The 14341-nt window shown below is 35.0% G+C and overlaps 1 protein-coding gene and 1 long non-coding RNA gene across 7 annotated transcripts in view; one reads left to right on the top strand and one right to left on the bottom strand.

Annotated features, from left to right (window-relative positions):
* SCLT1 (sodium channel and clathrin linker 1) overlaps window positions 1-14341 on the bottom strand; it is a 177758-nt gene that overhangs the window by 1192 nt on the left and 162225 nt on the right. For 2 of the 3 annotated variants that reach the window (XM_072788386.1, XM_072788387.1), the window contains 2 exons: window positions 6821-6899; window positions 4016-4111 (listed from right to left, as the gene is read on the bottom strand). In XM_072788386.1, the coding sequence (XP_072644487.1) occupies window positions 4016-4111; window positions 6821-6899 (175 nt within the window). The remainder of the gene's footprint in view (window positions 1-4015; window positions 4112-6820; window positions 6900-14341) is intronic. The other variant, XR_012012784.1, reaches the window with a different exon arrangement.
* LOC140611674 (uncharacterized) overlaps window positions 13424-14341 on the top strand; it is a 45141-nt gene continuing 44223 nt past the window's right edge. For all 4 annotated transcript variants that reach the window (XR_012012796.1, XR_012012799.1, XR_012012800.1 and 1 more), the window contains exon 1: window positions 13424-13564. This is a non-coding gene — a long non-coding RNA (uncharacterized lncRNA). The remainder of the gene's footprint in view (window positions 13565-14341) is intronic.

Here is a 14341-nt window from a genome sequence, read left to right as displayed (position 1 = left end):
CATCTTGTTTTTTTCCTTCTAAATGACCTGCTTTACAAATGACTCCAGGTGAGATCTACTTTATTCTCCTTAACAGCAGCAAACTCTTCCTGTATGGATACTCCATAATTTAATTGGCTTCTTATTGATGGGCATTTAGGTAGCTTTTAATCTTTTAAAATTATAGGCAATGCTGCAATTAGTATTTTGACAGGCTTCCTTGCACAGACTTGCCCAGGTGCAAGTATACCACCTGCAGAATAAATTCTTAGAATGACTGGGTCAAAGGTTATGCATATCACAATTTTTGAGAGATGCTGCTAAATTGGGCTCCAAAGAGATTGCACCAACACACATTTACATCAGTGATGTGTGGAAGTGCCAGATAATGTATTGTCAAACTTCATGTTCTGACATGATTGTGAAATGGTGAAAAATGATATGTGATTACGGCTTAAGCATGTATTTCTCTTATGGGTGAGGATGAGCATATTTTTAATTGTTTAAAAGCAATTTATCCTTCTTTTCCTTTTCTGTAAATATTTTTTATTCTTTGTCTATTACACAGTTGCACTTTTTTCTGTTGACTATTAGCCACATTTTTCATATATGTTAAGGCTATTACTTTTGTCACATGTATTGCAGGCATTTTTTTCAGTTTGTCATTGACTTTATGACTTTAAAATGTAGGTATCTGAAATTCTACATGCTCACATTTATTTTTTATTTTTTAAAAATATCTCATTTATTCATGACAGACAGAGAGAGAGAGAGAGAGAGGGAGGGAGGCAGGGACGCAGGCAGAGGGAGAAGCAGGCTCCATGCAGGGAGCCCGACGTGAGACTCCATCCCAGGTCTCCAGGATCATACCCTGGGCTGAAGGCAGCGCTAAATCGCTGAGCCACCCAGGCTGCCCCATATTCACATTTATTAATTTCTTTTTGTAGTTTCTAGGTTTTGTGTTCTTGCACAGAAAGTCTTCACCACACTGATTTTAGTGTCAAAAGAATACAGTATGGCTTTCAGTAGTTTAGACTAATCACTTAGAACATATAACTATTGTCCAAAGATATATGAAGAATGTGCAGAAAAAGTTAATCAGACCAGCACATTAAGAGCACGGAGGACTCAGAACAATGCAGGGTTTGTGCATGATGCTGGGCTGCACTGGTATGTCTGACATGCACATTAGAGGAAATAATAATCTGGTAACTCCACTTCCTTGTTTCATTAAGTATCAGGCCCTTAGCAGGATAGTTTCCAGTTTTTAGAGGAAGATGGGAAAATTAGGAAGAATTCAGAGAAAGCAAAGATAAAGATTTTAAAAAACTGAATATAGATCTAATAAAATTTGTAAATTGGACTCATTTAAGACAGAAAAAAATTAACTCCAGGGAATAATTCCTTTTTGCGGATGGGGAGAATGCTGAATGATTACTTTTCATCTTCAAATAAAAGCAAGATGGAAGGAGAAAGCTTACGGAAAAAAAGATCTAAAGTGATTATTGACACAACATTTAAAAAAAAAGCTCACAAAGAGAATAGTGAAATATTTGTCATTAGAGAGTTTAAATAACAGGAGAAAAACATTAGTGTTGGACTGTTTAAGTTTAATCCTGTCAGGAGGGAGACTAAACTAGATGCCACTTGCATAATCTAATTAAGGTTCTGTAACTGTACTCTTTTTAATATGGAACTCAACGTAGTTGATTTTAAGTAGGATTTTTCTTTATCATAGTCCTTAAAAAAAGTAAACTTGAAGCTTTAAGGATTGTGATGTAGAAATTTAATTTCTTATATAACTATTACTAACCACTTAATGATTATATTAAATGCTTATATGTGTTAATTCCTTTGGTCTTTCAGTAACTCTGTAAGGGAGGTGTTATTATCCAAAATTGAGGACATTGAGGCTTAGAAAGGTTGAAATTGCCCTAAATCACAAGGCTACTTAATGGTACTAGGTTATGTGCCTGACAGCAGAACACAGACTTTAAGATACTGCCCAGTACACTGTGGCTCCTGTTAACTTATAATCTAAATGAATGAATGACATCTTGAAAGATTAACTACTTAATCCATTAACTAATTCATAATTTCATAAGAACTTAAATTTATTTGATAAAGCTATAATTACTTTCAAGAGAGGGGAACAGAAGGGCAAATTCCTGGATTTTTTTTAAGTGCCATGCCTTGTTCATATCACAAGTAGATTTCAAAAAAAATCTATATCACATATATACACTGAATTCAATGAGTATTTAGAGCTGCTGTACTATGTATGAAACACTGTAATATCTATACATAATATTAATTTTGATTGAAACAATATATTAACAACCAAATGTAATTAATAATGTAGTAACATGGTTTCTTTGCCTATCTATCTCTCTCCATCTATCTATCTAAACTGTTTCCAGCCTATCTTTATAATCACTAGATGATCTCATATTGTCCCTAATAGGAGCCAGGGACTATTACTCCCACTTTAGAACAAATGGCCCATTTCCTTTATATGATAAGTACATATGAGTAATTACCTCTTAGTATTTTATTGATTCTCTGCATTCTACTTCCCACTGGACAACTTTTATATGGTATTTCTTTTTTTTTTTAAGATTTTATTTATTTATTCATGAGAGACACAGAGAGAGAGAGGCAGAGACACAGTCAGAGGGAGAAGCAGGCTCCATGCAGGGAGCCCGATGTGGGACTCGATCCCGGGACTCCAGGATCATGCTCTGCGCCAAAGGCAGGCGCTAAACCGCTGAGCCACCCAGGGATCCCCTTTATATGGTATTTTAATTTATATGGTTTTATACAAATGTTCATTAAATGAACTTAACCTGTGTCATTTTTTCTATTTAAAAATTACAGTAAAAACAGTGCAATTTGAAATATTACATTCAAAGCAATATTTTCTACTTCCAAAGCTGTCAATGATACATGCCTAGACAGAACAAAAAAATTTTTTTAAAGATTTTATTATTTATTCATGAGACACACACACACACACACACACACACACACACACAGAGAGAGAGAGAGAGAGAGAGAGAGAGAGACACACACACACAGGCAGAGGAAGAAGCAGGCTCCATGGCTCCATGCAGGGAGCCCGACATGGGACTCGATCCCGGGTCTCCAGGATCAGGTCCTGGGCTGAAGGTGGTGCTAAACCGCTGAGCCACCCGGGCTGCCCCAGAACAAAATTGTAAAGCAATGCTATCCAAGAGAGCTTCTTGTGATCATAGAGTTCTATTTATGCTGTCTAATATGAGGACCATAGCTACACATGGCTACTGAAGCCAGCCAGTGTGGGGTAGCTGGGTGGCTCATTCAGTTAGGCATCTGACTCTTGGTTTTCGCTCAGGTCATGATCTCAGGCTCGTGGGATAAGCCCCACACTGGGCTCTGTGTTCAGCACAGAGTCACCTTGAGATTTTCTCTCTCTTCCTCTGCCCCTTCCCCAACTTGCACGTGCACTCACTTTCAAATAAATAAATCTTTAAAATAAAAAAGAGGGCAGCCCGGGTGGCTCAGCAGTTTAGTGCCACCTTTGGCCCAGGGCCTGATCCTGGAGACCTGAGATCGAGTCCCATATGTCAGGCTCCCTGCTTCTCCCTCGGCCTGTGTCTCTGCCTCTCTCTCTCTCTCTCTCTCTCTGTGTGTCTCTCATGAATAAATAAATCTTTAAAAAATAAAAAAAATAAAAAAGAAATCCAGCAAGTGTAATGAGGATTTCAGATTTTAATTTACTTAATTTTAATAATTTAAATTTAAACTGCTGCTTACAGCTAGTGGCTATCATATTGGACAGCACAGTTCTAGATTTAGGTGTCAATTTAGGAGACCCATGTCTATTTCTGTTTTTAAAGTTTACTTTTTCAACCTGAAATATTAAAGAGACTAATTTTAAATAGTTTAATCAAGTAAAAATAAAACTGCTAGTTCTCTGGGAACTTTTGAGGAACTTTTCTTATCTTTGATCTACTCAGACTACTTACTCTCCAGGGATAATGAGGAAGCTCCCTACCTGCTGAGAAGCTGAAGCTGCTCTCTGTTCTGCCTGACTTAGACGCCTTTGAAGTCTGTTGGCTTTTTCTTGATGCTCTAGAATTAGTTTTTCATTCTGTTTGGAGAAACATAAAACAAACAAATTAGAAATCCATATGCGACACAGAAAGGTTTTTTGGAATAATCAATGAAAAATTGGAGTATCACTTTACCCCTTATAAAATGCAAAGATAATAGATCTCCAAATTTACATTTTTTTCAAATTATGAACTTCGAAGTTCAAAACTGGTTTTACACTTTGACTAAATTGTTTCCCCCCCCCTACATGTTACCAAAGAAAGTGAATTAAATCCAAAATCAAAGTGAATCAGAAGACCAAGATTTTCAATATTTGATATTAACCTTGAAATGCTAGATCACTGCTTCAAAATCACCTGGAATGTGAGAACACAGACTGCTGGACCTCACGACCAGAGCTTCAGTAGGATGGGATGAATTTTGAGAATCTGCACTCCTACTGAGTTCTTAGGTGTTGATGTTGTTTGCTAGTGATTCAGAACTACTAACTGAGAGCAAGCTTCTAGAGAAATTGTGATGCTGCCGTTATTAAGGTGGAAGAACAGAAAATATTCATTATAAAATTTGTGATTTAAGAGAGAGATTTGTCTTAAATGATTTGTATGTTAAAAGTGTTACTTAAAAGGGGGAAGAACTCTGTTTCTACTTGCTCCTCAATACATTTGTATACTCTAGAGGATATTAGGATCATCAACAGTTACTAGGCATTAATATGGATTAAATTATGTCCCTAAAAAAGGATGTTGAAGTTTGAACCCCTAGTACTTATGAATGTGACTTTATTTGGAAATAGGGTCTTTGCTGATAATTAAGGTAAGATGAGGTTTTTAGGGTGGATCCTAATCCATATGCCTAGTCTCTTCATAAAAAGCGGAAATTTGGACACAGAGACTGACATGTTCAAAGGGAAGATCACATAAGACACAGGGAAAATGCCATCTCAAACCAAGGGACACAGAGGACACCAGAGGCTACGAGAGAGGCATGGAAGAGATTCTTCCTCATAGCCCTCAGAGGGAACCAATCCTTCTGACTTCTTGATGTTGGACTTCTGGCCTCCAGAATTGAGTGACGGTAAATTTCTGTTGTTTAAACCACCAAATTTATCACACTTTGTTAGAACAGCTTCAGGGAACTACCCAGACATCACGAATATAAATTTGTCACAACATGCTGTCATACAGACAAGTTCAAGGAAACTATCAATTAAAAAAATGTACTAGTCGTCTCCATACTTACTAGCCTGAAAAAAAAAAGTTTTTGTTCAACTAAAATTATTATGTGGTTTTCTGACACTTGTCTGAATTGAGAGAATAACACCAAGTCTAATCAGGAACAGTAAGAAAAACACACCTTCTATGAAGAATTAGTTCCCAGGTCCTAACATATAAGTGATAACAGTGAACGTCATGCCTAGTAATATAAAATACTGACAAAACAATAATCTGCTAAAATGAGCTTATATATTTCTTATTGTGCCCAAAAGCAAAATTAAATTTTATGAAGAGAACTATATTGGCTGTTTCAATTTACTAAGATATTTAAATATGTAGTCTTAAATTTAAAAGGCACATCATTAGCATTAGAGAAAACTTGGGGGGGAAATTTCATCATCCATAATAATCATTTTCATAGGTACCATCAGACCACATACAATATGCATTTTTCTATGCTGCTACCATAATGGTTAAGGAACAGTCCAGGTTAGATAAATCATAATATATGCAACTGTTCTTTTTCAACTGATCATTTTGGTTGCTTTTAATCTTCCATTATTCTGAATATCTGTGATTTTTTTCATATTTTACATTATTTCCTTAAGTACAGATTCCTAGAAGTTTTAAAAACTACAATGAGGGACGCCTGGGTGACTCAGCGGTTTCGCGCCTTGCCTTTGGCCCAGGGCGTGATCCTGGAGTCCCGGGATCGAGTCCCACATCGGGCTCCCTGCATGGAGCCTGCTTCTCCCTCTGCCTGTGTCTCTGCCTCTCTCTGTCTTTTGTGAAAAAATAAAATCTTAAAAAAAAAAAAAACAAAAAACGACAACAAGTATTTTACTGGCTATTGTTTGTTTTCTAAATGGCTCATATCAATTTATAATGCTTTGAAACTTGAGAGTAATGATTTCACTACAGTTTCTACAGATGGCCACAAAAACATAGCAGACCATATAGCCTATTGATGAAATTCCAACTAATAAATTCGAAGTTAGAACATGAAATGAAGAACTAGAGTTCTAGAAAGCTCTAGTCATAATCTATAAATTGTTTACTTTTTTAAAAATTCAAAGAGAAAATGATGAGCTCTTGTTGAATTTAGTTCTAAAGCATTAATCTGAAGGAATATTTTAATATATTCCAGTAGTGAAAGTAATTTCTACACATCTTATGTATTGAATTAAAACAAAATAAGAGGACCAGGCTAAAAAATATAGACTTAGACATGCTTAGAAATGAAGGGGATCTTAACAGATTTTCTGCAACACAGCACAAGTTATACTGGTGAAACTGAAATAAGAGCTCTACCTTTTGTCATTTACATATGATGAATCACTGACTTTCAAAGCTTTTATTCACATTATAAAATGTGGACTTTTAGGTTATGGATGATTTCTCTACAAGGAGTACTCACCTCTGTATGGTCATTTCCAAGTAGAGAATTAATTTGGAGTTGGCTCAGGTAAAATTCTATAACATGTGTATCAAGCTGCAGCAGAAAGTACTCCCCGGGAGAGTCATTATCTTACCTCAACTACCTTTTCATTTGCCATTTCCAGCTGAGAAAGCAGCTCTTGGGTATGAAGTTTCTGTCGACTCAGCTCACTCCTATTAATCAAGAGACAGTGCCCCCCCACCCCCAAGCCATTAATATCATTGTTCAAAAATCTAACAAAATAGAATCTTTTTGAGATATATGTTCATGTTTTGAACAAAAATACCTTTCTATGTGCAAAATAAAGTCTCTTTTTAATAGGCCATATTTTAAAGGACTCATTTCTTTCTTTAAAAAGTGCACATGTATTCTGGAGATTGGCTGTACAACAATGTGAATACACTGGACACCGCTGAACTGTATCCTTAAAAATGATTAAGATGGTAAGTTTCATGTGTATTTTATCACAACTATAAAAATGTTAAAATGTTGAATTTTATGTTTATTTTACCACACGAAAAAAGCAAAATAAACCCACACACATATATTCTAAAAGCACTCGAATATTTGTTTTCAATATTATTATCTTGAGGAATTATTTGCCATTAAAATGAACATAGATTCATATTAAATCGATAAAGTATTTGTTATTATAAAATTACATAAGCTATTGAGATTCTTAGCTGTAGTATGCATTTTTAAGATTCATATACAGTGCTTCTTAGAGGAGCTCAATTCTTGGAAATTTAAGGTAATATTAAATTTCCACTCCAACATTTCAGTGTAGTATATACAGAATTGGTATTTGTGTTTTGGTTGTATATACATTATATCTTATATATTCATATCCTTTATGCTTTAATAGCTCGATTTATCTTTTTTTTTTTTTTTTTAAAGCTCGATTTATCTTAAGCATAGAGCTGGCTGTCTTTTTTTTTTTTTTAATTCCCCCCAACATATAAGCATTATCTTGCTTTTGGCCAAACATAATTTCAAGTGTCCCAGGTTAGATGCAGATAGTCTTAAAACTAATTTTTAAAAAGATCAGATTTCTGAGTATTAAAATACTCAGTTAATTCAGGGTTGTTTTTTTATCTTCTGACCTTCTGCTTCTTAAATAAATCAACAGGTTAACACTTCTAAAATAACTTCAGCTTTGAATTTTTTCCAAATGAACTGCACAGCCTAAAAACATGGTAAGCCTCTTAAGTGTTCTATAGGTGTATGAACAGCAATTCATTACAAATACACAGGAGACAACAAAAAATAATGTCATCCACAAATCAATTCCACAAATATTTACTGAACACTGTGTGCCAAGTACAAGGTATATGGTGGTTAAAAGATAATTGTTGCCATAACAGAACAAAGAGGGAAATGGCTTCATCCATAAATGACATGGACTATGAGGAGACTTAGTATCTATCATTGATTCCATGACAGACAAACCCCAATTTTTTTTTTATCTTTGCTTTCCTTTGCTGGTAATAATAATGTAGAATAAATTACTGTACTTACTTTCAATTTATGTAACTTAAAATTACTGCTGCTCCTCAACATAACTAAATGTAGAAAGGCAAAAGAACTGAAGTGACCAGTCTTTTAGGCCAAATGTAATTACAGGGAAATTTATGCATATTAGTGCTGATGCAAAATAACCTTTGAGTACTACTGAGATTAAGATAATATAATGAACCCATTTATAAAGTTAGCCAACATTTAGTTTATATAAAACTTCTTCAGAAAACACCTACTGCATAGTTTGATACCTAAATAATCCATGATATTTTATATGATATAATAATTTCTGACAAGTGCTATTAGATAGTAATAATTTCCCACAAAATTTAAGATCACAAAGATTCAAATTGTAAACTTTAACTTATTTTTAATCTGTGTAAATATGCTCTTCTGTATCAAGCTCTGTAACCCCCACTGTATCGTATGCAAGTTAGTCATCATTGTGTCCTTATGATCTGGTACTGACAGAGCTTGGCAAGTAACAGTGATGATGATGATGATGGTGATAACACTTTCATAGTGCTTACTGTGTGCCAGGCACTTCTAGGTGTTTTATTTAGATTAAATTATTCATGTTTTTATGATAACCCTATGAGATCCTCAGTTTTACATATGAGAAAATTTAAAAACAGAGAAATTTAAAAATAAAGTTAGGTCATGTAGCTAGTCCAGTTGTAGAGTCAGGATTAAAAAACTGGGCCCTTTTGTTCCAAGCTCTGTGCTCTTAACCACTCCCCTACATTGCAACATGGCAGGCAATTGCTAAATGTTAGTTGAATGAATAAGTGAAGAGTATATGTGTGTAAGTTTGTGCATTAAGCATTCTAGGAATATAAAGATTTACACATTCACTTAAAGACTAACAAGTTATATCTTTATTTCTGACTTCTTCCTTAAAGGTTCAGCCTTTTATTCCAATCTAACATGCCTAATAACAAAATTTTGCATTTCCTTGAAAACCTACTTCTTCTCTTGCTACCCAATTTTATATCAATGACATCTCTGCCCTCATTGCCTAGGTTAAACACCTGAACTGTATTTCTCACATTCTCTTAAATGCTACTTGTAAGTTTGCTCCTAAACAGACTCTTTGCAATGTCTCTTGCATCTCTTCTTCATTTCTATATAGTGTTAACATCACGACTCAAGTTCTTTTTTTTTTTCCTTAAAGATTTTACTTACTTATTTCTTTATTCATGAGAGACAGAGAGAGAGGCAGAGACACAGGCAGAGGGAGAAGCAGGCTCCCTCTGGGGAGCCAGATGCAGAATCTGATCCCAGAACCCCGGATCATGTCCTGAGCCAAAGACAGACACTCAACTGCTGATCCACCCAGGCGTCCCTTAAAGATTTTATTTATTCATTTATTTGAGAGAGAGAAAGTGGGCATGCGACAGTGGGGGGAGAGGAAGAGGAAGAGGGAGAGGGAGAGAGAATCTGAAGTGCGGCTCCATCTCATGGCTGCTAGATCATGACCTGAAACCAAGAGTTGGACACTTAACCAACTGACCCACCCAAGTGCCCTCATCACAACTCAAGTTTTTATAACTTAGTTTTTAGATTTATTTCAAATGCCAACTGCTCAGATTTCTCAATATCAAATGAAAAAATTATGTAAAGTGCATCACAATGCATATAGAAGCACTAAATTAATACAGCATACTATCTCCTACATCATTAATGTATTTCTAAGTCACTGTAATAATTTGCTTCCTTAAGCAGTAACTTCCAGTGGTTTTCTGCTATTGGACAAAATAATCCAAATTCTCCAGACTGTTATTCAAAATCCTCCAAAATTTTGTATAATATCTCCTTCCAACCTTATCTCCAATAGAAGCTTTCCACTTCAGTTAGGTTCTCACTATCTCACATATAAACCATATATATAATATGTTTAGGCTCATGTTTATGTCATTTTCTGTATCTTCTTTTTTTAGATTGTTCTTTAAAATCCTGCCCCACTTTTTAAGATTCTACCTTTGCCCCCTTCTCTCTCTCTCTCTCTCTTTTTTTAAAGATTTTATTTATTTCAGAGAGAGAGTATGTACACACACACAAGCAGGGGAAGGGGCAGAGGGAGAGGGAGAGAGAACCTTAAACAGACTCCATGCCCAGTGTGGAGCCTGATGGGTGCTCGACTTCACAACCGTGAGATCATGACCTGAGCTGAAATCAAGTCGAATGCTCAACCGATGGAGCTACTCAGGTACTCTCTCTTCATTCTATACCTCCTTACCTCCCAGTTCATTTTAATCCAGTCAGTTCTCTTCTTAAATCAAACCTCTTATAGTTATTTTATGTTCCAAGGCATTTAAGCAATTCTGTTATAATGCTAATTACTCATTTATATGTGTGTGTAAGCATACATAGCATATATGCACACACACACATACTCTTCCCCAAGTATAATGGAACTTAAAAATGGGATTGTTTTTAATTTCATAGTATTTACCACAGTGCTTTACATATAGGGTGTCAATAAACATTTGTTGATTTATGGCTACACTTCTACAGAAAACCTGGCAGTTAGAAAATTTTATTTCTTATTTGTCCAATGAACATTTATTGAGGGATCTACCACAAAACATTTTAGATAAAGGTTATTTTTGTTTATTTAGATTTATTTATGTTTTAGTTTTTTCTACAAAGGATCTGAAGTGGCTAAGAAAGGGTTATTTTTCAGTTAAGCATTTCCTTCACTCTCACTTCTGAATGAAATTTTAGGAGGTATTAAAGGATGGAGAGAAAAGTGATTTTGCCAACTCTATCCCCTGAGACCTTCCTAGAGCTTGCCTGTCAGTGCTCTGCAACTCCTTATTTCTTTGTCAGGATGTTTCACTGCAGGAATAAAGGAAAGATGCAGGAGGATGCTCCAACTCTCTAGTACCTGTGAGAAATTTTCTCTTCATTACAGAACATAATGGTGAGTTCCATATATGAATCCCTAATCATTAGTGATTTAGGATAAACGTAAAACTTTTCAGAGAGTTTCACAGTGGTATTACACTTGAAACAATTGCCAAGTAAAGCTATATAATCTCTTCACTGGAAATCTTTAAAAACAGAAACATTCTTACCTACCAGGGATGACTTAAGTGTAGCTTGCCAGAAGGTATAGAGATAGATGACATTTTGTTTCTGTATGACTTTATGGCACTTAAAGAATATTTTATTCTAATTAAAGAATTTAAATGAAGCTATACTCAATTTCCCTATATAATTTAGAGCATATTATACAATATATTATATGGTTTAAGGTAAAATTATTATCTTCTACCTATTTTAATACAAGTGTATAAGAATGTGGAATTCCTTATATTGCTGGGAAATGCTTAGCCCATCAGTGTCCTAAACATTTTTAGTTCAGTTATATAGCTCATGTGTATGTGACATAAAATCCTAACCATGCCTACAAAATGTAATTTAAAAATAGTTGTAAAATATAATTGATTTACTGCCCTTCAGTATAAGCAAAATTTTACAGCATTATTTAGCCAAAAATAATATATATGCTGTCTCTGTTAAGAAAACATTAAATGCTTTAGCAAGCAAAATATTACAATCAACACTGATAGGTCATTTAATTCATCAATCTGAGATGAAAGTAAGTCTAGAGTAAGCACCTAAGGCAAGGGTTCCTCATCTGTGATCCACAGATAGGCTTTAGGTATACTCCTAAACACTCTGAAATTATCTGCAAGATCTTGTGTATTTGTCTGTTCTGGGAAGACGTCTATAGTTTTCCTGAAATTTTTAAGAGGTCTGAGGCCTAAGGGAGGATAAGGATTTTGTCTGGACTTTTCATTTGGAATATACAAAGTTTTCTTTTCTTTTTTTTTTTTATTTTTTTTTATTTTTTATTTTATTTTATTTTTTTATTTTTTTTTTAATACCTTTATGTTTTAAAGTATGAGTGTTTCAGTGTTGAATGTCTTTCTTACACAAACCACATCCATAATGTATCATCTATAATTATTTCTACTTTTGGCTCCATTAATGTGGTTCAAGCATTTAGAGGCACTTGGCAAGAAATCCAAACACAGAGTTTTCTAGATTTTTACAGTATTCCCTCTATTCCTTCAGAGTAGTTTGTCTAAACATACTGTAACAGCAAATTCTCTGAAGTATCCAATTCAGTTTTAAAAGAAGTAACTTTCTCTTTCTGTACTTACATATCACTGGTATATTTATTTATGTATTTCCAAAACAAATACAATAGGCATAACCTAGTTTGGGATCAAACATAATGACACTTGTAAAGCAAGGGACAGACGACAGACAACATTAGAATGACGTTGAATAAGGTAAGGGCATGTAGAATGCTTTGGACATTGGTTGCACAGAAATTTAGTTCACTGATTAATGTTGTTATATGATTAGGTGGACCTCAGCCAAGAGAGTTTTCTACTGTACCTTAACTTTACTATTGTACTTTATTTTTATTACTTCAAGCTTGAAAAGTAGTCATTATCCTCATCTTCTAAGTAAGGGAATTAAAGACTCAGAGAAGTTATTTAATGTTCCTAAGGTCATGCAGTGATTAAATGAAAAAATGGGGTTCATACCCAGTCTTTAATCAAAATGCTCTCTCAAATCACACTGCCTCATAATTACAAGAGATATTAGTAAAGCATATCTGTGGCATCATTTAATATCAAGACCTAAAAGGCAAAATGAAGATTCTCTAAAAAAAGAAATTTAAGCCTAAGTACGTGACAAAATGGTCAGTAATTGCAAAGATTGTGATCTTAACTTTTTGTATGGCTTCAAAAGACCTGACTACTAAAAAAAGGAAATTCATCCTAAGGTTTCAAATCTCATTCAGTTAACTAAAAATACCACAGGTTGAAGCAGACAGGCCAGCTTTAGATATATTAGAGCACTCTTGGTCATAGTCCCAGATTTTTTTCCTTCCCTATCGGCACATTTCCCCTAAGTGATCTCATCTATTCCATGACTGTAAAGGAACACTAATGAGCACCTCAAATGTAACGTGTCCAAAATGTAAACTGCCTCTTATCTAGACCACCCCAAGTTTCCGCCTTCCCAGGACAAGGCCTCACCATCTACCCAGATGTTCAAGTCTAAGCTCAGGCATCATCTTTGACTCCTCCCTTGTCCTCATTCCCTATACTGAACATCATTTTTTTCTTACCTCTCTAATATATTTCATAAATGCCCACTTCTCTCCATTTCTATGGACATCATTCTGTTCTAAGCTGCTGTCATCTATTGATTGGAATACTGCAAAAATCTAAGATCTGGTCTCCCTGACTCCAGTTTTGCCCTTTCTCTAAGTCCATTTTCTACACAAGAGGTAAAGTGATCTTTTAAAGACCTAAGGGTGTTTAAAATTCTTCAATGATTTCCCACTATTTTACTTTAGTCTTTAACCTAAAATAGTCTTAAATATTTTAAAGTAAAAATATTTTACCTAAAATATCCTATAAGATTCTCATGATCTGATCCATGTCTAGTTCCTCAATCTTATACCTTCATTCTCTTTTACATGGGTTTATTCCTTCTTTTTTTTTTTTAAAGATTTTATTTATTTACTCATGAAAGACACAGAGAGAGAGAGAGGCAGAGACACAGGCAGAGGGAGAAGCAGGCTCCATGCAGGGAGCCCGACGTGGGACTCGATCCCAGGTCTCCAGGATCACACTCTGGACTGAAGGCAGCTCCAAACCGCTGAGCCACCTGGGCTGCCGGTTTATTCCTTCTTAATACCAGAGCTTTGTATTTGCTATTCACCTATCTGTCCGGAATATTTTCCTGGCTTTTTTGTACAGTGGATTTATTTCTATCATTCAGGCCTCAGTTCAAATGCCAGCTTTTCTCACCACTTTTTAAAAAATTGTGTAGTTCTTTCAGCTCCCACTCCATCCCAGTTACTGTCTATTGTATCAATTCATTCGTTTTCTTCATACCATTTAAAACATCTAAGATTATCTTATCTGTTGGTTTGCTTTTTTTTGCTCGTTGTCTCTCTGCATCAGATTGAAAGCTCTGAAGGAGGAGCAGCTATATTCACAAGGCTTAAAAAGGTGCCTGGAACACACAGGGTGGTTTTTAGCCTAGGCAATTTTAGGAA

This window comes from Canis lupus, chromosome 20 (assembly GCF_048164855.1).
Source record: "Canis lupus baileyi chromosome 20, mCanLup2.hap1, whole genome shotgun sequence".
Taxonomy (NCBI): Eukaryota; Metazoa; Chordata; class Mammalia; order Carnivora; family Canidae; genus Canis; species Canis lupus.
This window is presented reverse-complemented; position numbering and strand designations above follow the sequence as displayed.